General features: G+C 39.7%; 1 protein-coding gene across 18 annotated transcripts in view; it reads left to right on the forward strand.

Annotated features, from left to right (window-relative positions):
* The window catches only part of SEMA6D (semaphorin 6D), a 588,742-nt gene extending 575,145 nt beyond the window's left edge, over positions 1 to 13,597 (forward strand). For 7 of the 18 annotated variants that reach the window (XM_054531128.2, XM_054531129.2, XM_054531130.2 and 4 more), the window contains 18 exons: positions 435 to 597; positions 1,000 to 1,111; positions 1,671 to 1,731; positions 1,854 to 1,916; positions 2,026 to 2,127; positions 2,357 to 2,447; positions 2,892 to 3,011; positions 3,710 to 3,798; positions 4,552 to 4,769; positions 4,876 to 5,007; positions 5,351 to 5,506; positions 5,596 to 5,769; positions 6,575 to 6,715; positions 6,811 to 6,888; positions 7,293 to 7,393; positions 7,750 to 7,806; positions 9,299 to 9,466; positions 11,201 to 13,597. In XM_054531128.2, coding sequence (XP_054387103.1) covers positions 489 to 597; positions 1,000 to 1,111; positions 1,671 to 1,731; positions 1,854 to 1,916; positions 2,026 to 2,127; positions 2,357 to 2,447; positions 2,892 to 3,011; positions 3,710 to 3,798; positions 4,552 to 4,769; positions 4,876 to 5,007; positions 5,351 to 5,506; positions 5,596 to 5,769; positions 6,575 to 6,715; positions 6,811 to 6,888; positions 7,293 to 7,393; positions 7,750 to 7,806; positions 9,299 to 9,466; positions 11,201 to 12,489 — 3,261 coding nt within the window. In that variant the 5' untranslated portion in view covers positions 435 to 488 and the 3' untranslated portion in view covers positions 12,490 to 13,597. 18 annotated transcript variants of the gene reach the window in all.
* The last annotated feature ends 12,557 nt before the right edge of the window (positions 13,598 to 26,154 follow it).

Consider the following 26,154-nt stretch of genomic DNA (forward strand, 5'->3'; position numbering starts at 1 on the left):
ATTTTTGAGGCAGCTTGAGTATTTTATGCGGGGCAGAGACAAGCTGTATTAGATATATTTCAGGACTGGGGGAAGGGAAGAGGATTGGAATTTAATTAAAATTCTGATCCCAACTTTGCCCATCTTCTTGCCAAGTCAGCAGCTAGCATTTCTGCTCATGGTTCTGGTGGCTCTGCTGTGATGACATACGATTACCTCCAAAATTCTTGTGAATTTGCTGAAAACTTCAATATGCTCAACCAGATGCTTTAATCAGGCCTGGCATGTTGCCATCTTTTCCCTTTGTTTTTGGCGATACCTGATCTACCACTGCCAGCATTCCTGGTGGAAGAGGGGCTTTGGAGGGAGCTGATGGTGAAAACTGAGCTGATTACAAACAAGAAAACCGCTTCATTGCAGCATAGAGATCTTTCCAAACTGCTTCTGTTTTCCAGGTAGTTCAGTGGCATTTCTGAGCAGGGGCTACCCTGACTTCACCTTGGCCCACCATGAGGGTCTTCCTGCTTTGTGCCTACATACTGCTGCTGATGATTTCCCAGTTGAGGGCAGTCAGCTTTCCTGAAGATGATGAACCCCTTAATACTGTCGACTATCACTGTAAGTCGTCTCAAGAACAGTCTTCTATTCTGAGAAGGGAAGCTTTTCTGTTTTTCATTCTCTAAGCATGTTCATTTTCAGACAGAGGCAGAGATTTTTTATGTCTTAACCTTGAATTTGCATCTGAGTTTATCAGTAATCATTTCCTAGTGTTTGGAGAAAACGGGGCAGTTTTGTTGGGTGCTTTTCTACGGCAACCTGTATATAGGTTATATATTTTGAGTTAAAAGAAAAAGACCATTTGCTGACATTCATTGCCTTTTATTCATTTATGTTCAAGACCTTAAGAGAGGAATTTAGTTAAAACCCTTCTACAACAAGTATATACAGCTAATCAATGCTGTTTATTGATCCCTCAGCTCCATAATCCTGAATGATGGTTTAGCCCATTTTTACTTGCAGATTCAAGGCAATATCCGGTTTTTAGAGGACGCCCTTCAGGCAATGAATCGCAGCACAGGCTGGACTTTCAGCTGATGTTGAAAATTCGAGACACACTTTATATTGCTGGCAGGTAATTTTCCTCTCATTGGTTTATTAGATTAAAATTCTTTTCTCTTGTGGTGCTTGCATTAATGTGTCTAGTTCATGAAAAACTAATATGTGATTGTGATCAAAAATTGCAAGTAGCCAGAAATATTCACTGAGAAGAGTTAGTGTTGTGTACCAGGAACAAAATACAGAGCTCAAGCTTTCAGCGGTGCTATTTTATTACTGCCATCAAGAAATCATACACCATTCTTTTTTCCTAAAGCAGCAGGGGGAAAAAAACCTTTCTTTATGCGTTTTTAACTTAGAATTATTCAAGCAAATATTAGAAATATGTCTATGCTAATACCAAGTAGCAGTTTGACCCATGCCTGGAGAGAAGAGCTTTCTTTGCTCTCTGACTACAGTGATATGTAAAAGCATCTCACTAATGAAAAAGTACTCTTTGTTGACTTTGTTTGAGACAGAGAAAATCCAAATGATCTCTAAAACACAATAAAGGCAGATCTGTAAAAATAAAATAAGAAGCAGCTTAACATTTTTATGTATTCACGTGATACGTTTTATTGCCTTATTTCCAACAGGGATCAAGTTTATACAGTAAACTTAAATGAAATGCCCAAAACAGAAGTAATACCAAGCAAGGTGAGCAACTGTAGTTGGCAAATTTATTTACATTCCCTCTGAACCTGATTAATTTTCCCACTGCCTCCCCCAAAAATGTTCTCAGTTAAAAACTGAACTTTGGTTTTGCTTGATTAATACAGAAACTGACGTGGCGATCAAGACAACAGGATCGAGAAAACTGTGCTATGAAAGGCAAGCATAAAGTGAGTTAAACAGACAAATGTCTGCTAGATTTAGTCTTTCTGTGGGCTTGATACCACAGTGCTAGCACGTTTGAATGTCTGATATTAATGTAACTACTACTTTCTTTAGGATGAATGCCACAACTTTATCAAAGTATTTGTTCCAAGAAACGATGAGATGGTTTTTGTTTGTGGTACCAATGCATTCAATCCCATGTGTAGATACTACAGGGTAAGTATATTTTATGTGATATGCTTCTTTTGATCAACTTTTCTCCCTTCACTGGTATGCTGTTAGAGTTGAAACCTTTCTGCTTTCCAGTAATTTGTTTTATCTCTAGTGCTATGAAAGAATAAAGACAGAATTCTTCAAATGGAATTTTAATACGAATAAAACAGTATTGCCTTCAAACAGGCACATTGAATAGATATGACACTGGCTATTTATTTTTCTTTTGTAGTTGAGTACCTTAGAATATGATGGGGAAGAAATTAGTGGCCTGGCAAGATGCCCATTTGATGCCAGACAAACCAATGTTGCCCTCTTTGCTGGTAAGATCCTTTAGCGTAATGAATATAAATGATTAATGACATTGAAGGCGAAAAAGGAATTTAATGGAAGAGTAAAAGTTAGTAACTTGGATACCCACCTTGATCTAATGTTCGAAAGGCTAAAATCTATGCACAAATTTCCAAAAAAAGAAATTAAGGGCAAGGATATTTGAGTGCACACTACAAGTATTATGACACCCTGTTGTTAACTAGGCCAGTGGCCCCAGATAAGTTGCTTAACTTTTTGATGCCTAGATCCCTGTAAAATTAGATAATATCATGGCTAACCTGTTACACGTTGATGGTGAGCATCAGGTGTAGCCCTATTTGTATAGATAATGGTAATACCAGTGAGAGCACTTCAAAGGGCATAACACGCTGCCGAAGCTAACACACTGCAGGATAATTATGGTTATCTTACCAAAATTATAACTTTGGTTTCAGATGGGAAGCTGTATTCTGCCACAGTGGCTGACTTCTTGGCCAGTGATGCCGTTATTTATCGAAGCATGGGTGATGGATCTGCCCTTCGCACAATAAAATATGATTCCAAATGGATAAAAGGTACCTTTGAAGAGCAGTGTCGTGGGGTCACCAGGATAGTGGATGGCCCAAGTGGGGACAGCAGCCATGGCCATGAAGAGGTTCAGCGCATGACTTTATATTGTTTATTTAGAACAAGTACACACTGCTTTGATTGTGAACAGGAGCATTGACAGGGAATGAGGAGGCTAGTAGGCATGTCAGGAGAGTAAGTTCATCCAGGTGTTTATCCTAGGTGACCTCAAAAAAAAAGCGGGGGAGATTTCATCTCTGTGTGTGCCAATTTGTCTAACTTTCTAAACGCACGTAATACTACTTGCCATCTACCCATCTTGGAAAGTTAACAGTGAGAATCGATTAGTCCATATGAGAGCCATTTTGTTCTTCAGAGTCTAGAAATCAAGATTTTTTATTTTCAGTGTAAGAGGTTTTCTTCCCTAGTTAAATAGGTTAATGAATAAATCTGTTGAAACAAAGACCTTTGCTGTAGTTCAGTTCCCTGTAGGTCTTTTTACAGTCCATTAGCTGACTTTAGAGATGACGGGTTCCCTGAAGCTTGAACACACCCATATTGGGACTCCTCAAAGTCATTGGCAGATTGGAGTTCTTGTTGGCTTGAATGTAACTGTGCAACATCTGTCAGTCATGCTTTGCAGTCGGGGTCTTATGCTAATTGAATTATCCTTTAGGAACCAGTTTGTTTTTAATTTTTCTTTCAGAGCCACACTTTCTTCATGCCATTGAATACGGAAACTATGTCTATTTCTTCTTTCGAGAAATCGCTGTCGAACATAATAATTTAGGCAAGGCAAGTATATGCATTTGGCTTGAATTGTGGACTTGTACTGCATGAAATTGAGACCACTGTGATAGAGTTAAGGATGCTCCCTTGGCATGTTTTCCAGTTCTCAATTCAGTATACATAGGGCCAACTGCAGAGAGGTGGGTTGCTTATCATGAGAATAATTGCTGGAAAACATCTGAACAATAACCTGAGTGGGAACAGCAGCCTTGAGTTTTCAGAAGGTTTCCTTTTTTTCCTGCAGCCACAGAGAGTGTTCTACAGGTACCCTTGAGCTACAGATGCTTTTTTTACTCTTTAGAAAACCACTGATAATCTATTCTTTCTCAGCGTCAAAAGACAGGATAGAAAGTAGCGACCCCATTCAATTTTTAGTGTTTCAGTGAAAGCCCATGTGATTTTAAAGTATTGCAACCCCTTCTATGCCAAGTTGAAAGATGACACGTTTCATTAACAATACAGGAAGCAAAGTTGGAGACCAAGTGCAGGGATGGTTTTCATTCAGCAAGGCAGATAGACAGCTCACTTCTTGGGGAGCATGTTTAGCAAAACAGGAAAGTGGCTCTTTTTTCCCCCACAGGTGAATCTAGTTTACCTTCTTACTGAACAGACCCCTAGAGAGAAGACTGCAAGACTGCTAGATTCTTTTGAACCAGATGTATCTTTAGCATTTTTTGTCCCTCCCTTAAACAGTATCATTTTGTTTCCATTCCTTTCCATGCTCATAACCCCATTGCTCTGCTTCTGTCCGTTGGGCAGGCTGTGTATTCCCGCGTGGCCCGCATATGTAAAAACGACATGGGTGGCTCCCAGCGGGTCCTGGAGAAACACTGGACTTCATTTCTGAAGGCTCGGCTGAACTGTTCTGTCCCTGGAGATTCGTTTTTCTACTTTGATGTTCTGCAGTCTATTACAGACATAATACAAATCAATGGCATCCCCACTGTGGTCGGGGTGTTTACCACGCAGCTCAACAGGTGAGAGCAGAACCCTGGCACTGCAAAGATATTCTCTACATGCCTGTCAGAACCAAGACAGGCTCCATGTCGCCAGCCTCTTCCTGATGATTTTCTTCCTTTTCAGCATCCCTGGTTCTGCTGTCTGTGCATTTAGCATGGATGACATTGAAAAAGTATTCAAAGGACGATTTAAGGAACAGAAAACTCCAGATTCTGTTTGGACAGCAGTTCCCGAAGACAAAGTCCCAAAGCCAAGGTAAATAAAAAAGTAGAAAAGGGTTTTGTCTTCAACAAAACCCTCCGGTCATTGGAAGCATCCCTCCTCAGGGAGCAGCTTGGCCAACCTCCCACACCAGGAAGGGGTCCCTCTCTCTGCAGCGTCTCAGACAGAGCCAGCAGACATAGACTTGTGACCTGCAAGCCCATGAGTGTGAATGGAGAACCCATTGAATTCAGGGGCATAGCATTGCTCCGTTAGTTTCACTCACTCTCCTTCCTCTCTTGACCTCTTCTCTGAGAATATACACTTATTCCTTAGATACAGTACATGGTGTGGCAGGGGCAGCCGAGAGCATAAAAGAACGCTGTTTTCCTTTCAGGCCTGGCTGTTGTGCAAAACACGGCCTTGCCGAAGCTTATAAAACCTCCATCGATTTCCCGGATGAAACTCTGTCATTCATCAAATCTCATCCCCTGATGGACTCTGCCGTTCCACCCATTGCCGATGAGCCCTGGTTCACAAAGACTCGGGTCAGGTGAGATTGAGTGGGAAACACTCCTGCCTATTCAACGTTTTCTCTGCCCGTTGGCCTCGTCTTCTGATCTGTGCCGCCTCCTCTCGTAGGTACAGACTGACAGCCATCGCAGTGGACCATTCAGCCGGACCCTACCAGAACTACACAGTCATCTTTGTTGGCTCTGAAGCTGGCGTGGTACTTAAAGTTCTGGCAAAGACCAGTCCTTTCTCTTTGAACGACAGCGTATTACTGGAAGAGATTGAAGCCTACAACCATGCAAAGTAGGTATATGTTACGAAAACGCCCTTCAGCACTGCTCAAAAATTTTTGGCGTGTATTTCATCTAGTCATGTCCTTTTGGGCCTCTAAAGTAGCAGTGGTTTGGCATATTAGTGTCTTGTGTTTTTTTTCTCATTGAAATAAATCTTGGGTTTGTTTTTTTCCCGAGCCTGCTAGGGCAAAGAGGGTAAACAGTTGATGAGTTTAAAAATAATTCAGCCCTTGTTTTTCACCTGTAGAATATGAGAACATTTTAACAGCACCTCTCTTATCTTGCAGATATATTCCAAGATGCTGCATGCAGCAGACAGTTGTGAGCTTGCATACACACACACAAATATACACGCACATACATACACAGAATGTAGTACTAGTTAAGCGTTTCCTTCCTATCTTTAATATGTACGAGAATATTTAGACCATTTTAAAAAAAATAAGAAATAGAAGAGAGAAATGGAGCAAAGGGGACTAAGGAGAGAAGGAGAACCATCTAACACAGGAAAATTTATATGCATTAAAGCACGATCCTTTTTATTTCTATAGTCAAATGTGGCTTTCGCAAATGCAATTCACTTCTATGAGCATAAAAGGAAAGCAATCTTTAAAAACCCTTTGTCCAGCCTGAAATTTAACCAACCATGCAGAGAAGTAGAAGATGAATCACATAATTATTATTTCCCAAACTATGTACTTGCCTGGTTTGTTACCAAGAATATTCCTTATGATTTCCCAGCTCTTAGTAATTGCTAAAGCAAACCACATTTGACTGACTAAACATATGGCTTCAAAATGTATCCCACAAAATAGGTGCAATGCTGAGAATGAGGAAGACAAAAAGGTCATCTCATTACAGTTGGATAAAAATCACCACGCTTTATATGTGGCGTTCTCTAGCTGCGTTATCCGCATCCCCCTCAGTCGCTGTGAGCGTTATGGATCATGTAAAAAGTAAGCTCGTGTTTCTTTACTTACCCTGGGTCTTGCAGCATCAAAACCTTTGATGATGAGAAAATCCAAGTTACATTCTGTTTGGTTTTACACAGGTCTTGTATTGCATCTCGTGACCCGTATTGTGGCTGGTTAAGCCAGGGATCCTGTGGTAGAGTGACCCCAGGGATGCTGTAAGTATACTTTGTCACATGAGCTAGGAGGAACTATCCTCTCCAGGGTCTCTAAAGCTAGAAATTGTAGAAAACTTCCAATTATACTACTTTTCTTTTCTTTTTTTTTTTTTTGTTATGAGAGAAACAGGAAAAGGAAAACCAGGAGATGTGAGAAGGAAGGGAATAATAATACTTAAGGGAAATAGTGAACCTAATAATACTTAAGGGAAATGGATGGAGAGAAAAAGCCAATTCTCTTCTGTTCTCTTAAACATTCTAGTTCACCAGTTTTTAACAGAAATAGTCATTTTAGCAAGTTATGTTAAAATGTTGCTTTTTTTTTTTTCTCTCTCTCTGCCCATTCTTACTAATCAGTCTGTGTTCTTGGTTCTGCTCTGGTTGTCACTTGTGTTCCTATGAAGGCTGTTAACCGAAGACTTCTTTGCTTTCCATAACCACAGTGCTGAAGGATATGAGCAAGACACAGAATTCGGCAACACAGCTCATCTAGGGGACTGCCATGGTAAGACAGAATCTTCCATTCCCACCTGGAGCTTCTTTTTGACCATATTTGCACATGGACATTATTTTACAATCAGTCTTTTTAATGACTCAGGACACATACCACCTAGCATTTAACTTAAACTTCGCAAAAGCTGAGCTGTTCAGTCATGGGGATACATTAGAAAAGAGGCTTACTTTTTTTTCCTTCACCATTTACAATTTTGTAGGAAATCTAGAGAGAGGTAGTCTAACCAGTAGGTTAATCTTTTTAATTTATAGTATTTTTTTTTTACTTTTTTAGTTAATTGGAATTCATAAATTTTTGCTTTCTTTTGGTTACTTTTCACTGATTACTTGTTCCTTTAATTCTTTTAGAAATTTTGCCTACTTCAACTACACCAGATTACAAAATATTTGGCGGTCCAACATCTGGTTAGTTTTTTTTAATTTTTTTGAATTAACGACCTTTTCTTTCCTTCAGTTCAGCATTTTCAGCCCCTTCTCCCCTCCTTTTGCGCAGTTTGGCAGCCCTTCATTTTTCCGCTTTGACTCATATTCCCACTGATGGTACCAAAAGACTTTTCTTACTGAGCACTTCACCCTTGTATAGCATGTTAACACTTCATCATTGACCAAGCCACATCCTTTAAGAAAATTCAAATGGGCTAACATAGACTGCATTCCAGCTGCACGCACGCCCACCCAAGCTTTCTTCTTTCTCACCTCTTTGCATTGTGAATGTTTCTTCTGGTCATCTGTATTTAATGGATGGCGGAATTTCATTATTTTTCCCATCTCTCCTCACCTTTCCTATGACCTAGTAAACAAATACACATTTCCCATAAATGTGTATTTATAAGTTTTAGAGATCTTTGAATGGTTTGCGCTAATCCTGGGAATCTTTGAATGTTGTGGTCTCAGTGGTGTGAAAAAGGCTTCAGTGGAGTGAAGCTGATTTTTGATGTATTAAGATGTTCAGTGGGCTCTCTAAGCCTCTCTGTACCTGTTTGGAGCCTCCTTCTGTTAACTGTTGCACCAGTCAGAATTGTGGTCTCTGAGGTTTTAGCTTAAAAGCATAGGCTTACATTTTTAGGGAAAATCTATTTGGAGGAAATCAGTACTAGACATGCTGAAAGGTTAAGTTACTCCCGGTCCTATTGCTGCTTCTAAAACTCACCAGCAATTCCTTTCCCCAGGGGGAGAAAAAGATGGTAGATCTTATGGATCAGAATATCCTCATTCAGTTTGTAAATGCCATTGCCTTTGCATTAGGTTCTGCTAACTCTTTGGAAGAAACTCCCCAGCAGTTTTGGAGAGAGTACAAGTAGAGTCTGTCCCCTCCTTCGTTGTTTTACTGTGGATGGCAGAACCTCAGTATACTGAATAACCTACAAATGGACAGGGGCCCCTGGTAACAACCTCTTAGGCAGAGCTGGTTTATCCCATCCAAAATCAAGTATTTTCATAGACTTAACTAGATATTTTCCAACAAAGTTCCATCATAGCTTCTTCCCCAGTAAAGCCTATAGATTTTCTAACCATCTGTGAAAGTGCTTTTAAAAATGCATAAAAAGAAATGAAATGATGTCTCACAAGAGAAGGAAGAAACAGCAACTAATCTGCCCTGGGAATTATATTACCTTTTTCATGAGTGTCATTAGTAACCACAGGGGCTTTCCTAAGAGGCTTTCGAGTGTCTTTAATTTTGAAATCTGCTTAATATGTCTTTACTGTTAATTTTTTAGTTTTCATTCTTCCCTTGAAAGGAAGGAATTTGATGTAGCTTCCTCGGGCGTGTTTTTACAAAATCCTAGAGCAAACTTTCTCATAAAATTTACTCAAACTTTATTTAAAAATGCAACAGACCAATCAAAAAAAAATCTTGACACTATCCATATTAATAAAAATCTGTTTGCCACCACAGACATGGAGGTATCTTCATCTTCTGTTACCACAATGGCAAGTATCCCAGAAATCACACCTAAAGTGATTGATACCTGGAGACCTAAACTGACAAGCTCTCGGAAATTTGTAGTTCAAGATGATCCAAACACTTCTGATTTTACTGATCCTTTATCGGGTATCCCAAAGGGTAAGGCCTTAGCAGGGACCTCATCTCTAACTGCATGGAAACCTGATCCTTAATATCACTGAGGAGTATGTGGTTCTCTAGAGGTGAGCCTCACTGGAGCTTCTGCGGTTGTACCTCCACCGCCCCTTGCCACAGTCTCTCTGGCTTTCTGTGGTTATATCTGAGTGCATTCCATAAAAGATAAAAGAGGTGGAAAGCTGTTGGAGAAAAGGCTGGTAAAGCAGCCACTCAGACAATCTAATCTGTGTTGATTTCTGTCTGAAGAAGCAGAGAGCCTGCTGGATTTCAGGGAATTTCGAGGGTCACCGCAGCAACATCAAAAAACAAAACTCATTAATTGCAAATATCCTGATATCAGATGTTTTGTCTAGGAGGCTTTCCCAGACTCTTGTTTAGCTTCAATTCAAAATGCAATCTGAAAAGGATATGTGAGATGCTAACTTGCTTGAATGCCGCAAGCAATAAAACATAACAGAGTGCTCGTCCATAACTATCATTTTCAGCCTGTAATAGGAGCAGTTATAAAATAGCTGCCTGTTGAGTTAGCTTATTAAATATATTACTCTAGGAAAAAAAATCTATTCTTTAGTACTTACTAAACTATGGTATCAGGTTTCCAATCAGTTTTTATGGCAGCACATTGTCATTTATGATTTATATTGGTTGATTTTCATTTTATATGTTTTCGTTGTAAACAATTTTATAATCATTCTTCTTTCTGCTTTGCTTTCTTTAGTAACACCATTTTTTTTCTACTTTTCTTTCTGTCTTTCACAGTGCCACTGAATTCCATAACATTAATTAAACATTAATTAAAAACAACTAATGTTCAAAGGCCTTAGTGCTAACTTAAAGCAACACAATCTTCAAAATCACTCTGACTTACCTTACTCTGGGATAGCTGTGTTTATAGCATGTAACAGACTTGAATACCTCTTAAACTAACTTTTTTTTATTAATTGTTAGATGTCTGTGGTTGCATTAAAAGGTTAAGTTTAATTTCAATAATTACAAACTAATTTGCTCTTCTTTTTCTAGGTCTAATTTAAATATTTTCAAATGTCTTCATATAATTTGACAGTTTACTTAACTAATACGTAGTATGTTTCCTTAGACTGTCTGGATTTCTTACATAGTCGGTCATTCAAGAGTGCTTCACCCCAAGATGGAATGAAAAAAAAAATCCAAGCAAACATGAAAGTCTCTATTTATAGCTAACAGTGATCAAGCAGATATTTTTGGTTTGTGAACAAATTATGTGTTCTTATTAAAGTTAGTATAATTGTATTGGAGTAATTATTTTAGCATAATATATGTTTATGCTAATTATTACATTTTTCCGTATCCTAGCAGCTACCTTTTAATCCTGAATTAAGAGAAAATTATGAGACAAAACATATGAGTTTAAAGTTAGCTATTTAGAAAATATGCACTTTTAACTTTTTTAGATAGAAACTCTTACATTTCTAACATATAACAACTATTTATGAGAACAGAAGAATACAGATCAGTAGGAGATTAGAGTTATCCTGGCATTTGCAGCAATCCCATATGTCTCTGGGGATCCTAGTTTGATTAAAGACAAAATATACAAGGAATTTTGGAGTCTACTTGACCCTCCAAGCTAAGCATATGAACCATGTGAAGGTCGTGTTGGCTCACTGAAAGCCATTTGCTATTTATTATTATTTTTAAAAAGCACCTCATTCACACTGTCCCATGTGTCTATTGCAGGTGTACGATGGGAAGTCCAGTCTGGAGAGTCCAACCAGATGGTCCACATGAATGTCCTCATCACCTGTGTCTTTGCTGCTTTTGTTTTGGGGGCATTCATTGCAGGCGTGGCAGTATACTGCTATCGAGACATGTTTGTTCGGAAAAACAGAAAGATCCATAAAGATGCAGAATCTGCCCAGTCATGCACAGACTCCAGTGGAAGTTTTGCCAAACTGAATGGTCTCTTTGACAGCCCTGTCAAGGAATACCAACAGAATATTGATTCTCCTAAACTGTATAGTAACCTGCTAACCAGTCGGAAAGAGCTGCCACCCAATGGAGATACTAAATCCATGGTAATGGACCATCGAGGGCAACCTCCAGAGCTGGCTGCTCTTCCCACTCCTGAGTCTACACCCGTGCTTCACCAGAAGACCCTGCAGGCCATGAAGAGCCACTCAGAAAAGGCCCATGGCCATGGGGCTTCAAGGAAAGAAACCCCTCAGTTTTTTCCCTCTAGTCCGCCACCTCATTCCCCATTAAGTCATGGGCATATCCCCAGTGCCATTGTTCTTCCAAATGCTACCCATGACTACAACACGTCTTTCTCAAACTCCAATGCTCACAAAGCTGAAAAGAAGCTTCAAAACATTGATCACCCTCTCACAAAGTCATCCAGTAAGAGAGATCACCGGCGTTCTGTTGATTCCAGAAATACCCTCAATGATCTCCTGAAGCATCTGAATGACCCAAATAGTAACCCCAAAGCCATCATGGGAGACATCCAAATGGCACACCAGAACTTAATGCTGGATCCCATGGGATCGATGTCTGAGGTCCCACCTAAAGTCCCTAACCGGGAGGCATCGCTATACTCCCCTCCTTCAACTCTCCCCAGAAATAGCCCAACCAAGCGAGTGGATGTCCCCACCACTCCTGGAGTCCCAATGACTTCTCTGGAAAGACAAAGAGGTTATCACAAAAATTCCTCCCAGAGGCACTCTATATCTGCTATGCCTAAAAACTTAAACTCACCAAATGGTGTTTTGTTATCCAGACAGCCTAGTATGAACCATGGAGGATATATGCCCACCCCCACTGGGGCGAAGGTGGACTATATTCAGGGAACACCAGTGAGTGTTCATCTGCAGCCTTCCCTCTCCAGACAGAGCAGCTACACCAGTAATGGCACTCTTCCTAGGACGGGACTAAAGAGGACGCCGTCCTTAAAACCTGACGTGCCACCAAAGCCTTCCTTTGTTCCTCAAACCCCATCTGTCAGACCACTGAACAAATACACGTACTAGGCCTCGAGTGTGCTATTCCCATGTGGCTTTATCCTGTCCGTGTTGTTGAGAGGATGATGTTGTAAGGGTACCTTAAAACAAGAGACTCGCTTGTAGTTTAAGAGAACCAAGTGGCCAAAGAAACTCTTTCTAACTTTGGCAACATCAGAACTTGCCACATGTAGCTACTGCAGCAAGGCTTCTGTGTACTTGCCTGAAAAGAAAGGAAGGTGCTGGTCATTCCATTTCTTTTGTTTGAAGCTAAAGAGATGTGTAGCTCACAGGGGCTACCTTACCAGTATAAAGAGCTGATAACAGTACTCAGAAGAATCTGTGAACAAATACTTGAAAATGGGTTCAATGTAGACTGCCATTATGTGTGGTCTTCCCATTAAATGTGAACATTTTAATATGTATGCATTCACCTTGCCTCTTGCACAAATGTCAAAAAAAAAAGATGGTAATGTCTCAAAGAAATGAACTTGTAGATTACCAAGCAGTTTGCTAAAAATTCAATCTTTGACCCAAGCTGTAGCATTTTTTTTCATGTGTGGCATTTTTTTCATGCCACCAAGAAACTTGTTGCGCGTGTGTGTGCGTGTGTGTGTGTGTTCTGTACCCACTAGGATTTGTTTAGGTGCCCATTGCATCTTTTTGTGCTATGGAGTTGTTTACATTAAGCATGACTGAACGAGAGACAATACTATTTCCCACAGGAGTCCATTGGGTTCAGCTTTGAAAGAGGAATAGAATCGAGGCTCCTTTGACCATCAAAATGATGAACTTTACTTATGTGGTACCCAATGCCAGAATGTAAGAGTTGCAAGTGATTTTGTGCTGCTATTCATTAAAACTTGTATTCCAGTCTTGCCAGCTTAAGGAGATCAAGATATTAAGAGGTATCATTGATTTATTTTCCAGTATTCAGTAGTAAAATTTTCCTGTCCACTGTGAATCAAAGCCTGAGTCACTCTATTTAACCTTGGACACACTAATAAGGTTTTGTTTTGATTGTGTTCGTTTTTTCCCCCGCATAGTAAAATTTCTCCTCCTTTAACTCCTCCTACCCCCCAAGGTAAGAAACAAAAAACAAAAAAAAAAAAAAATAGAAGACGAAAGACATATGAAAGGAATTGTAATTGGCTTAACAGAAACAATCTGTAAAAACCTAACAGTGGTGCAATCATGTTGTCTGTGTTGTGTTATGTGAGAATTTTCTCCTAAGTCATGCAGGTAATGACAATATACTGTAAATACCACATGTGAGTTTACCTGAATCTGTGCATTTTGTGCCTTATTCATGAGAATGATAGAAGTACTAAAATCTATCAAGTGTTTTCAGTATAGCACATTATTTACTGAGTGCCAGTTGTAAATGTTTTTCAACCAGCACCTGAAAAGACTCTTTTCAAAAAATCACAGAAACAACCTAGAACAATTATTTGTTACATAATCCAACTTCATAGCAGCATTACATTCTTTGCCATGATAAGCATTCCACTCCTGCTTTCCTAAGGATGAAACAGTGATAATGTGAACTCAAATGAGGTTTCCTGGGTAATGTGACACCTGCAGAAACTATAGAGCGTCATTTATACGTAGTTTGGCAGAAACCACTTACGGCTGATGATGCGCAACCCTGCTGACTGTTTCAGTTAATATGCTGCACACCACACACTTGTTTAGTGAACCAAATCTAGAAAGTACCAAGGCAGAGGAATGCTCCTGCTGTAGTCAGGCAAATGAGTTCAACTGGATTTCTTTTGACAATACTGTTGGTACCTATTACTTGGGGGAGGACAGGTTGCAGAAGACCAGATCATTTTTATACAGAATGTGAAATACTGATACAGTTATTCTTTTTTTTAAAGAACATTGTTTTATAAAGAACGTGATTTCCAGTGATCTCTGGAAGTGCTAAAGCTAAAATTTCTGTTCTTGAAACACTTCAGCTTTGCAACTAAAATATTACAGATTAATAATAAATTAAACCAACCAATGATAAACACTACTCAGTCCACCAACAACAAACATGTTTGAATTCACCTTACCAATATTAATCCCAGCGTGTGTAAAACAGAACAGTAACTCTATGTGACCCCAGATAACATTTTGTAACATTGTGCTTCCTTGTAGTTTGTAATGTGAGTTCAATCAGTATTTATGTTGAAATTTCTAACATTAAATCTAGTCTCTATCCTGTTAATTTAATTTTTAAATGCTTTATCCGTTTGTGCAAAGGTAAACGCAGATTGTATCTTTTTTAATGGTACGGCATAAAAAGTAACCCTCAAGTGAAGTGGCTCTATACTGTTTTATAGAGTACTTTAACATGTATAGATACCTTGTAAACTTGTATTGTGGATGTGTAAATAATATGTACTTTGGGTTTTTAACACCGCATGTAAAGTCAAAATAAAATATACAAATCATTATATCCTGCCTCTTGATATTGAAGAGGTTTATAACATGTTATATTTTTAAGTCAATCAACACCAGTAAGAGTTGCTTTTAAAAATCTGCCAAAATATTCTTATCTGGAACAGTTGCTCTCCAGTCATGGTTACACTACCATTCTGTCCTTGGAAGGCTGACACTGAAGGTCAGAGACCCTGAAAAAAATGAGAAACTGTTCAGAAAACCAGTTGAACTGTACTGCGTCAACAGTCAAATACTTTAGGCAAACAGTAGTGGTTCACATTGTCCATGGATCTATCTAGTTCAAGAGACATTTTAAAAATTCATGATTTTTTTCCTGCATGAAATTTTTCACGTAATAGTTCAAAATTATAACTGGCAAACAGGGTTCCTGTGAACATTTCTTGCTATTTGGTATAAGGAGTTCCTCAGTTCCCTTGTTTTAAACGAATAGAATAAATTAGGAGCTCTCTTCCCTAAATATTAAAATGAAAGGTAACAATATGATTCCATGGCTCTTTCTTAACACGTAACGAGTTGGTGGCTGCTGTCATTGCTTCTCGTGTATGTTGACAGTGGCAAGCCACTTCTGAGAGAGACAACAGGGGTGGTTGCAGCAATCCCTGCCCTCTTGTTTCTAGCTGCTACTCCTGGCCAAAGCCCATCTGCATGCAGCTCCCATGTGGTCATGTTTTCTCAAGGAGCCTCAGCAGCATCTTTGCTGAACAGCAGAATGGCCATATTCCTGTCTCGAGTCTTATTCTCCTTGATAGTGTCATCTGATTAGGGGTGCTTCATTTCAGTGTCAATGTAGTGGTATCAGAAGTCCTTGTTTATTCCTATCGTGGCATGCAATACTCCAGAGACATGAGGAAAAATTTGCAGGAATCTTTTTGTGAGGGAAGAAAACCAGTGGATGGCCTATTTGCCCCATTTCACAGCTCCCGGCACCACAGGTGCTGCCACCAGCCACAGAACCTGACCTTGGCCTTCCAAACTACCCTATCATTGGAAGTCCTTGTAAGTGCACACCATTATAGTGCTGGAGAAGAGGGTGGAAGGTGTCTCCCATCTCACTGACTTGCAGAAGTCAATTTGTAACTCAGATTTCGAACAAATGGATGAAAGAAGACACAAGGGAAATGCATCTTCAACCTTGTCTCACTCTGTCGCCCAGGCTGAAGTGCAGTGGCATGATCTCGGCTCCCTGCAACCTCCGTATCCCCGGTTCAAGCGATTCTCCTGCCTCAGCCTCCTGAGTAGCGGGGATTACAGGCACAGGCACTCACCACCATGCCCAGCTAATTTTTGTATTTTTAGTAGAGAAGGGGTTTCACCATGTTGGCCAGGTTGGTCTCGAACTCCTAACCTCAGGTGGTCCGCCCACCTCAGCCTTCCAAAGTGCTGGGATTACAGGCATGAGCCACCACACGCAGCCTCTTCCTAGGCTTCTTTAGCATTGCATTATCATTCATTTGCATTGCCTGTTTCCATTAAATTGGTGTTTATTTTACCTACTGCCTGTTTACTAGTTTTTCTTAGTTCAGCGATTTTTTTCTCTTCTAAAAAATGCACCTTTCTTCTCTCCCTTATAGAAGTTCTTAGCCTTATTCCATCATAGACATTTTTGATAACTTAATGAATGCTATGGACTGGAAGGCGCATTTCCCTTTCCTCTCCAAGATATTTACAGTCCCCTAAAATCACATCTATGAATCCTCAAGATAAATGCTCAGATCCCATTTGAGAGAAGTAGGGTAAGGGAACTTGGGATTTTTTTTCAAAGGGAGCACATAAAACCAGAGAGTAATGGGACAAATACAATAACCAGGACAAGGCACTGAGCTCTGGTTCCAGAAATTCCATCGACTAAGCACTTGGTTACCCTGGGAAGGGGCAACTTTGAAGCCAGATGGAGCACTTGAAATGCTGATACAGGCTAAGAAGAAAGGGCATCTCTTCTTCTGCCAGGTAGTGGCATGATGGCCCAGGTGCTGGTCTGGCACCAGGAGGACTCACCCTCCTGCCATCAGAAAGATTTCAACTTTCTCATCTTCTCCCAGCTGGTCTCTCTCATCTTGTCAGAGGATGGCAAAGAACAAAGTGTCCAAAGCAGCCCTAGGTCCAGGTCCAGGGAGCTGAGTTCTAATCCTCACTCCATCACTCATCTAGTGATTAAAGGGCACTCCACCTCTCCTGACTTTGGTAAAGAGATGACTTGACATCCATTTCTCTGACAGTTCTATGGTCTGTGTCAACTCTGCAATTCTATTATTTTATGAATGCTATGCTTAACTATTACAAGTTCAATAGCTTGGTTGGTAGTATGTTTATGGATGCATGAGGCCTGCTCCCTGTTAGATATAAGATATATGTGAGATTAACAAGTGAGTTATGATAAACAGTGCACTTTAATCCATTTACCTTGGATCTATTAATATATTTGATGCTTACACTTTTGGCATATATAACACGTGAAACACTTAAATCTCTGCCAGTGTTGCATTTTTTTAATCAAATAGATGTGATATCATAAACAAAGAGGAATGGACCTATAATAAAATTAATCTTTAATTCTTGGGGGGATGGAGGATGCAAGGCTGGAGTGGGAGGTAATGTCTTGGTCATTCAAATGGTGAATCAACTAGAATTCTTATATAAAGAAAAATAGCATATTTTTAGCCCCTGTCTCATGATATAATTCTTTTTAAAAATTAGGTATTGATTACTGGTTGATAAATCTCATTTTAACATGCACTTGAGTACACTTAGCCTCATATGCAGGGTTTGGGTAAAGGAAAGTATGAAAATACAGCATTATATATGCGCTGTTACTTGTGAGAGTTCTTCATTAGTGTGAGATGGACCTACCCAATGCTACTGTAAAGACTGACTTCAGACCAGTTAGAGCAGTGGTAAGAAGGAAGATTTGTCAGTTTCAAGCAGCCCTGTGCAGTGGAATGTTCCATGCTGATGCAGGTTCTAAATCTGTGCTGTCCAACCTAGTAGCTTAGCATATGTGGTTACTGAGTACTTGAAATGTGGCCAGTATTTGTGAGGACTTAACTACACTGGGCAAAGCCATCTACAAGGCCACCCCTGCTCTGGCACTACTGTAAGAGGGTAGGCTATGGTTCTGAATACAGCAATTTCATGAGGTATTTAACTGATTAAAAGATAAAACATGCCTTGTACATTTTGTGTATCTACTCTGGGGCTTCACAGAGAGTTGAACTTACAATTGATCACCCGATCAATCACAGATCTAGTTTGAGGTCTGTTTTCTGATTTAGAAACTGTAATAAGCACATCCATTGACCGCTAAGAAAGCATCAGCACTTGGCTTATGTGGACAGACTTCTCTTACATTTTCCTGGTGCTTTTGAGCCCTATTCAGTTAATCCCCAACATGCCTTTTTTTTTTCTTTTTGAAAGGGATAAGATTGTCATTCCCATTTTCAAGGTACAGAAATTAAGATTACTGTGACAACTATGGACATATAAATGACAGTCAATTCAAAAATCAGGGCTAATTCACATATTCTCACACTCATGCCCGACGCACAAGCTAACACCTTCTGTGAGAGGGTTGAAAAGGGAATATCAGTGTTCAGTCAGTAAGGATGGCCTCTCTCCAGCACTTCATGTATAATGAAGAGAAACAAAAAAGGTAGAATAATTACAGTATCCAGGAATACATGCCAAACTTCCAATGAAAAACGGAACATTCAGTGACATCAGTCACATGCTGAGCCATCATAATGAACATGCCAAATCAATTATTTGAAAAAAGAATCCACGGGCTGAATTGACAAGGTGTAGGCTGAAAGCAACCAAAAGGATGCATTCAGAGATATTACAAGGAACTAACCTGATGTGTCCAAATTGTACCCATCTAGGTTTCTGGGCATCTTACCAGATCTACACCTGTGGACTGGCAGAGAGTCTCTGGGGAGAATTTGTTTATTTCTTACTTTGGAATTTCTTCATACTGAGCTGTGGTTGTGTATTGGGAGTTAAACACAGTTACGATTTTTCCACTGCTCCCTATGGTTGGGAGAGCTTTAGGAGTCGGACTATCTTAAAGATAGACTATCTTAAAGTTTTCTGATCATTTGAGCTGCCTAGCCTTCTGTGAGGCATTAGAGTAAGCACACAAAAAAATCTGTTGAAGAAACAAATTTGGTGATTGCCCCAGCATCTTATCCTAAGTCAGGTGGCAGGGCCTTGCCAGACATTTGCAACTGTTAATGCTAATAAGCATAGTAAAAGCATATATACCTTCTTAGCATTTGCAAATCAGGTTTTCAAATAAGAGGATTATAGCATTCTTTAACCATTCTCAAAGGAGCATTCCATGGGTTTGGGAGACAGCTTTGGAAAGTATAAGAAAGAAATGGAACCCTTGGAGTACATTTGCAAATGTGAAAGTTTAGAGAGCATTTGGGATATGAATTAGGCTCCGAAGTTCAATGACATCTCAGGTTCAAAGACAGAGTCAGGCAATTTGGAGTTTTGTTGGTATGTATGTTACTGGAGTGACTCATAAAATTGAGATCAATTCTTAAGATTCAATCTGATCTGATGATAGCCTCTTCTGGCTGCCCAATTAAGGCTTCACCCTGAAAAATTCCATCGGCTTTTCAGAACTTACTAAACTATTATTTCCAACTACCTATGGAACCCACACTTCATAGAGGTAGAAATGATTGACATCATATGGTTTGCTTAATTTACATGAATATCATAAATGAGAGAAAAGAGCAAAACACTAAAATGGAAAAGAGCAAAACACTAAAATGGAAGAAAGCAATAGAGTTCAAATTATTTTAAATATATATACATATATATGAGTCTAGAAAAAACATACAAAAATATTAAAAACTGCTTAGAATCATTAAAAGTGACATGTTTTGAAACATGCTTCATTCAAACATACATTTTTGAAAATTCTCTGTACATTTTTTTTCTAAGTTTGTTTTAAAAAGGAAAAAAAAAATCCTGGAAACAGCCCCTGACTTTGTTTAGTTATCTAGTCTCAAGAAAAGATGAAATCTTTATTTACCACTGAAAACAAACTCCCAAAAGGTTTGATTTTGCTACAAGGAAGGTATCTATGATTATGATCGACCTTGATGTTCTTTGGTTCCTAGAGTGTCTAAATAAAATGTTTCTCTTTTTTTTTGCTAGAGATACTGGGAATAACCTGATGAAATGTGGAAATTATAAAAAAAAAAAAAACAAAAGACAGAACTCGGGACAGAACTAGGACCCAGGCAGAATAGCCAGGCAATGGCAGAGCACGGTGTGAGTACATGGCTAGCGTCCAGAGCAGGAACTCAGAATGGAGATGCTGTGGCAGCCTGGGCCTTCTCTGTGTCTCAAAGGGCAACCACACAAAAAGCTGGAAACCCCCATTTTCTCCTTTGTCTTTTCTTTCCTAGATTCAAGAATAACAGAAAGCAAGGAAGCAGATGAATAGAGAGCAGGTAGCTTTGAGGACAATGAGATTATTATGGTAATGACAACTTGGGAAAATATGAAATAATTAGTAGAGCAAAATCCTCTCGTCTGTGACAGCATGCCAGTTAAGGATGTCAGGAAAACTACACCCCTTTTGCAAAGTTCCCTGCCATCCCTCCCCTCCCCCTACTTTTTAAAAAGTAAATTTTCTCAATTTAACAAGTTCTCTTTTAGGAGAAGTAATTCTGCTCCTCCTTCTGTTGTAGCTATGGACTACCTTAAGGAGAGGAAAGGTGTTTTGGGGTAATCTCAACCAGGCTAGCCAGCCAAAATGGAATTGGCATTTAATGGCCTGGTTGTATGTCGTACTATTTCATTAGGGTTTCCACGGTTCCAACTTACATCAATAATGTCAATACCAAGACCATTCAATAGGAAGATCTTATTTCCTGAAAATGAGCCTAGGAATCAAAAGGCATAAAGCCACCAATAGAGAAAATTACCCCATTTTTGAAAAAAATTAAGTTATTGCAAAACTGGACGTGTCAGAGGCGTTCAAACCAGAGCGACCCCATTTTAAGTGAGGGCTAGGAAAATGAGGCTGGGACTTGCTGAGCTGCATTCCCAGAAAATTAGGCATTCCTAGCTTCTAGATGTTTACAGTTAAGGGAACAGATTGATAATGTTTACTAAACAGACTCAGACTTGGGATTGTCCTAAAATCCTGTTATCTTGAGAACAAAAACATCCCTAATTTTGCTTGAAAGATAATAATATCAATTCTTAAGAAGATTAATCCCTTATCACAAACCTTTGTAGCAGAGCACATCTCCCCATAATCTTTTTTCATCATGTATATATATGCACACACACACACAAGCATTGTACCTAGGGTGGATGTGTTTCTCCTACTTTTGGAAGCACCCTACTCTGTCTATGGAGTAGCTGTTCTTTCACAACTTTACCGTCTTAATAAACTTGCTTTTGCTTTGCACTGTGGATTCGCCCTGAATTCTTTCTTGCAAGAGATCCAAGAACCCTGTGTTGGGGTCTGGATCGGGACCCTTTTCCTGTAACAGACGTGTATCTCTTGGTTTTAGATTAGTCACCCACTGCCAGGGAATTAGGAAATAGCTCTGGAGTTAGAATGCTTTTACTGTACATATGAAATCTCCCGAGTTGAACAATTTCTAAATCTCCAGTATCTAAAATGTGTACCCTGGGAACACTGAAAACACATTGGTTACATTTTGAGACCCCTGCTGCACTGGGCCTTATACACATTTGGTGAGAATCGTGTCAGGCTCTAGCCTAACAAAGTTATTGCCCTATGCCAGAATTGATGGTGGCCAAGAGCTACAATATTTTGCAGTTTTTCCCTTTGAATCTTTTATGTCTTTGCCAGTGATCTTATCTTTTGCTTCTTTTCCTCTCATGTTTATTTGAACACCAGTATATTTATGTAGTTATTTAGAAGACATACAAGAAAGATTCAGGTTGACTATGTTTGACAGAAACCTATAAGATAATCCCTGTATAAACGTGTCTAACAACTATTTGGTTTTGTTCACATCTGATTAAAACTTAACAGAAAAAGTCACAGTTCGTAAAAACAACACAACAAAAATTCTTGGCAGAATGGTTGAGTTTTAGAGCTTTGTGAAAAAACTCCCTTCAGCGTCAGAATAAACACTGAAAAGGAAGGCAGGGAGTCTAGAAAGAATGAATTCCCCTTCAGCCCTATAATTAGGATCCTTCCACCATGTGAGTGGCAAAAGGCATGGGGAATGTGGCATGTTTGGAAATGTAAAATATCACTCTGAGGTCTTATATTTCCCTCAGGAGAGAAGGTAGCTTCCAGAAGCTTAGGAGGGACAGATTAATTACAGGCTTTCATTGGGAAAGCAGAAAGAGAAAGAAGGATCTTAGAAACTAAATGGGAGTGTCAGAAGACCCTGAAAACTTCTCTAAGAGCAAGCAATTAGTTGAAAGACAGAAGGGCACGTAGAGAACATTCTGCTTCATAACTACGTTACCCTGACATCCCAAACAACAAACTAGGAGGGAGGCTAGGAAGCTCTGTACTCATGCTTAGCTGGACTCTTTGATAAAAGTTGAAGGAGATAGAAAGGAAAGTTGAATAGGAAGGAAAAGTGGGAGGAGCTGGGGAGCAGTGATAACATTTAAAGACTAGTAAGCTAGAGACCTAAGTGTTTCTACATACTTAAAAGGATTGTCCTAATATACTGCATAATATTATTTTGGTAAATAAATAATGACACACTTCCATTCTATAAGTGTATGTATATTCTATGATTTATGTAAGCATTGAGGAAATTATTAAAGGATAAACACCAAGTGTTAACGTATGTTACTGAGTAAAGTGCAGGAAGTCAAAATGGCAATAACAACAATAACAGAGCATGACAGGGAGGATGACCATAGTAAAGAGCATGTATGATATCATCCCATTCCTGAGTACATATCCATATCTGTATCTATATAGACACACAAATACTGTGTCTTTATATCAGGATAAAGAGATATGTGGAGGATCAGCATATTTGGCTGTCTACCTACTAACCATCCACCCACCTACCCCTACTTCTAACTTGCTGGGAGTGGTCACCTCCACCTACAGAGCCTGAAAATGCAAAATACTTCCTTTTCCAGTCTCTCCTACAGTGAGAGCATAGACACGTGACTCAATTCTGGCCAGTAGAATCTGAGCAAAAGTGTGGGAGGGCTTTGAGGAAGGTGGTCTTTTCTAAGAAAAAGGGAATACATGAAGAAAAGTCTTCTTTCCAGTAGTGGAAACAACAGATGGTGCATGGATCAGCAGCTGCCATCTTGGTACCATGAAAGCAGGCTGGGGGAAAGGTTCACCTGCTGAAGATGGTATAGTAAAGAGATCGAGAGCCCTCAAGTCCTTAATGGCTATGTAGAGCTGCTAAACTCACCAACTTTGAAGACTCTCAGGTTTGGATTTCCTGTTACAGGAGACATGAATGTTTTTATTTTGTTTTGTTTTGTTTTGTTTTGAGACAGAGTCTCACTCTTTTGCCCAGGCTGCAGTGAAGTGGCACAGTCTCGACTCACTGCAACCTCCACCCCCCAGGTTCAAGCGATTCTCCTGCCTCCTCAGCCTCCCAAGTAGCTGGGATTACAGGCTCCCACCACCACGCCTGGCTAATTTTTGTATTTTTAGTAGAGATGGGATTTCACCATGTTGGCCAGGCTGGTCTCGAATTCCTGGCCTCAAGTGATCCACACTCCTCAGCCTCCCAAAGTACTGGGATTATAGGCATGAGCCACCATGCCTGGCAAATGTTCTTCTTGTCCCATTGTTGGTCAGGTATTGCTTCTTCTAGTCAAAAGCACCCTAACAGATAGAGTAACCAACACTTTCAAGATGGTCATCTCACAGTGGATGGATTAAGAGGGAAGATGGGGTGAAAATCTCCCCCTCTCTCTTATCTATTTATCTGTCCTATATAATTTGTCTATATTGGTGCTTTTCAAGCCTGGTTGTACATTAGAATCATCTGGTGAGGTCTTTAAAACCACCAAGGCCTGGACTACATCCCAGAATAATTAAACAATTAAATTAGCATCTCTAGGGTGGGCCCAGGCATTGGTATTTTAAAAGTGGTCTCCAAAAGATTTTGATTTAGAGAGTTGAAATCCTTGCTCCATGTTATGTCTTTTCTATGTATTGTAAAAATCTTCATGTGTATATTTGTCATCTATTGTTGTGAAATAAACTCTTGTTTTTGTTTCATATTGCTACATAATGCATTAGCACAAACTTGGAGACTTACAACACTCATTTATTAGTTCACAGTTCTGTAGGTCAGAAACGGGGGCCAGCTGGACAGCGTTCCCCACTCAGGATTGCACAAATCTATAATCAAGGTGTTAACTGAACTGTGCTCTTATCTGGAGGTTCTGGAGAAGAATCTGCTCACAACTGTCTCAGACTGTTGGTAGAATTCAGTTTCCTATGGCTGTATGACTGAGGTCCCAGTTTTCTTGCCGGCAGTCAGCAGGGGCTGCTCTTATCATCTAGAGGTTGTTTTACTTCTTGTCATGTGGCCCTCTACATCTTTAAGACAGTAAGGCCATATCAAATCCTTCTTTTTTTTTTTTTTGAGAGGGAGTCTCGCTCTGTCGCCCGGGCTGGAGTGCAGTGGTGCGATCTCTGTAATCTCTGCTCACTGCAACCTCCGTCCCCCGGGTTCAAGCAGTTCTCGTGCTCCAGCCTTCTGAGTAGCTGGGATTACAGGCACGTGCTATCTCACCCAGCTAATTTTTTGTATTTTTAGTAGAGACTGGGTTTCACCATGTTGGCCAGGCTGGTCTTGAACTCCTGACCTCAAGTGATCCGCCCATCTCGGCCTCCCAAAGTGCTAGGATTACAGGCATGAGCCACCATGCCCGGCCTCAAATCCTTCTTATTCTTCATATCCCTATGAGTTTTTATTCTGCTATCAGCCAGAGAAAACTTGCTGCTCTTAAGTGCTCATTTAAATATCTTATAAGATCACATAAGGATCATATTGGAAGGTCAATGGACTTGGGGCTTTAATTATATTTGAAAAATCCCTTCACAGGAGTACCTAGATTAGTATTTGGTTGAGTAACCAGGCAATGGGAATCTTAGAAGGGCCATCTTTAGGATTCTGTCTACCACAATAACCTCACATTTGATGGCTGACAACAATAACCATTTATTTCCTTACAGTTCTATAAGTTGACAGTTTGGCAGGGCTCATTTGGGAGAGCTTACCTCTCCTCCACAGAGTGTTGACTAGGCTTACTTATGCATTTGCAGTCAATCAGTTAGTAGATTTGTCTGTGAGGTTGGTTGTCACCGATAGCCGCATATACCTTGGGTCTTGGCTAGGACATCTGGGACAGATGGATCTCTATTGTCAAATGGTCTCTTTCACTGTCTCCCTGTGATCTCTTAACCTCAAAGAGGCTGCCTAGACTTCTTTCAAAATGCATTGTTCTAAGAGAATGAGAGAGGATGCTCCCAGGCCTCATTAACAAGAGGCTTGGAAGTCGCACAAAATCACATCTGCCACCTCTTTTTGGTCAAAGCAAGTCACAAAGCCAGTCCAGATCAGAAAGTAGGGGAAATAGGCTCCACTGCTTGATAGACGAGCTGTAAAAAATGTATAGCTGTATATATCACAGTGAGTAATCAATATTTATGATGATATATTAACAAAGAGGTGTTTGAATGGTTTTACAGGTGCAAAAAATTATGGGTAGATGGATTTGAGTTATTCTCTGCTATAGCCCAACATATTTCAGTTGGCTCTGACTAAGAAAATCCCAAGCGGTTAACTAAAATAGCATGTTAAGGTGTGACCATTAGATGCCAGCTGTTCAGATGGCCAAAAACAAACAAAACAATCTGCTTCTTCAAGTTTAACTTTTCAAACCTTAGAGTGGCTACAAAAAGCTGACAATTTTAGGTCCAGCACTTTAAAGAGCATTGCTTCTTTCTCAGAGGGATGTTTAATAAATGAGAATGGGAACATATCTCTTTCCTAGTCTGAAGATAGTCTTGTTTTTTGCAATTAAGAACATGGAAGATCTTTGAGACTTTGTACTTTACAGAAATGACAAATAATTGAGCACATTTAGCTTATACTAGTCTCATGAGGACATGTTGTCTTCTAAAACTGTACAACACCTTTAGACCATGTAAGCTGGGTAAAGTACATTTGTTCCCATCAGTAAGCAATAGAATTAAGGCAACCATACCTATGTTTGAACTTAAAGCCCCTTGTT

The sequence above is a fragment of the Pongo abelii genome, chromosome 16 (genome assembly GCF_028885655.2).
Source record: "Pongo abelii isolate AG06213 chromosome 16, NHGRI_mPonAbe1-v2.0_pri, whole genome shotgun sequence".
NCBI lineage: Eukaryota > Metazoa > Chordata > Mammalia > Primates > Hominidae > Pongo > Pongo abelii.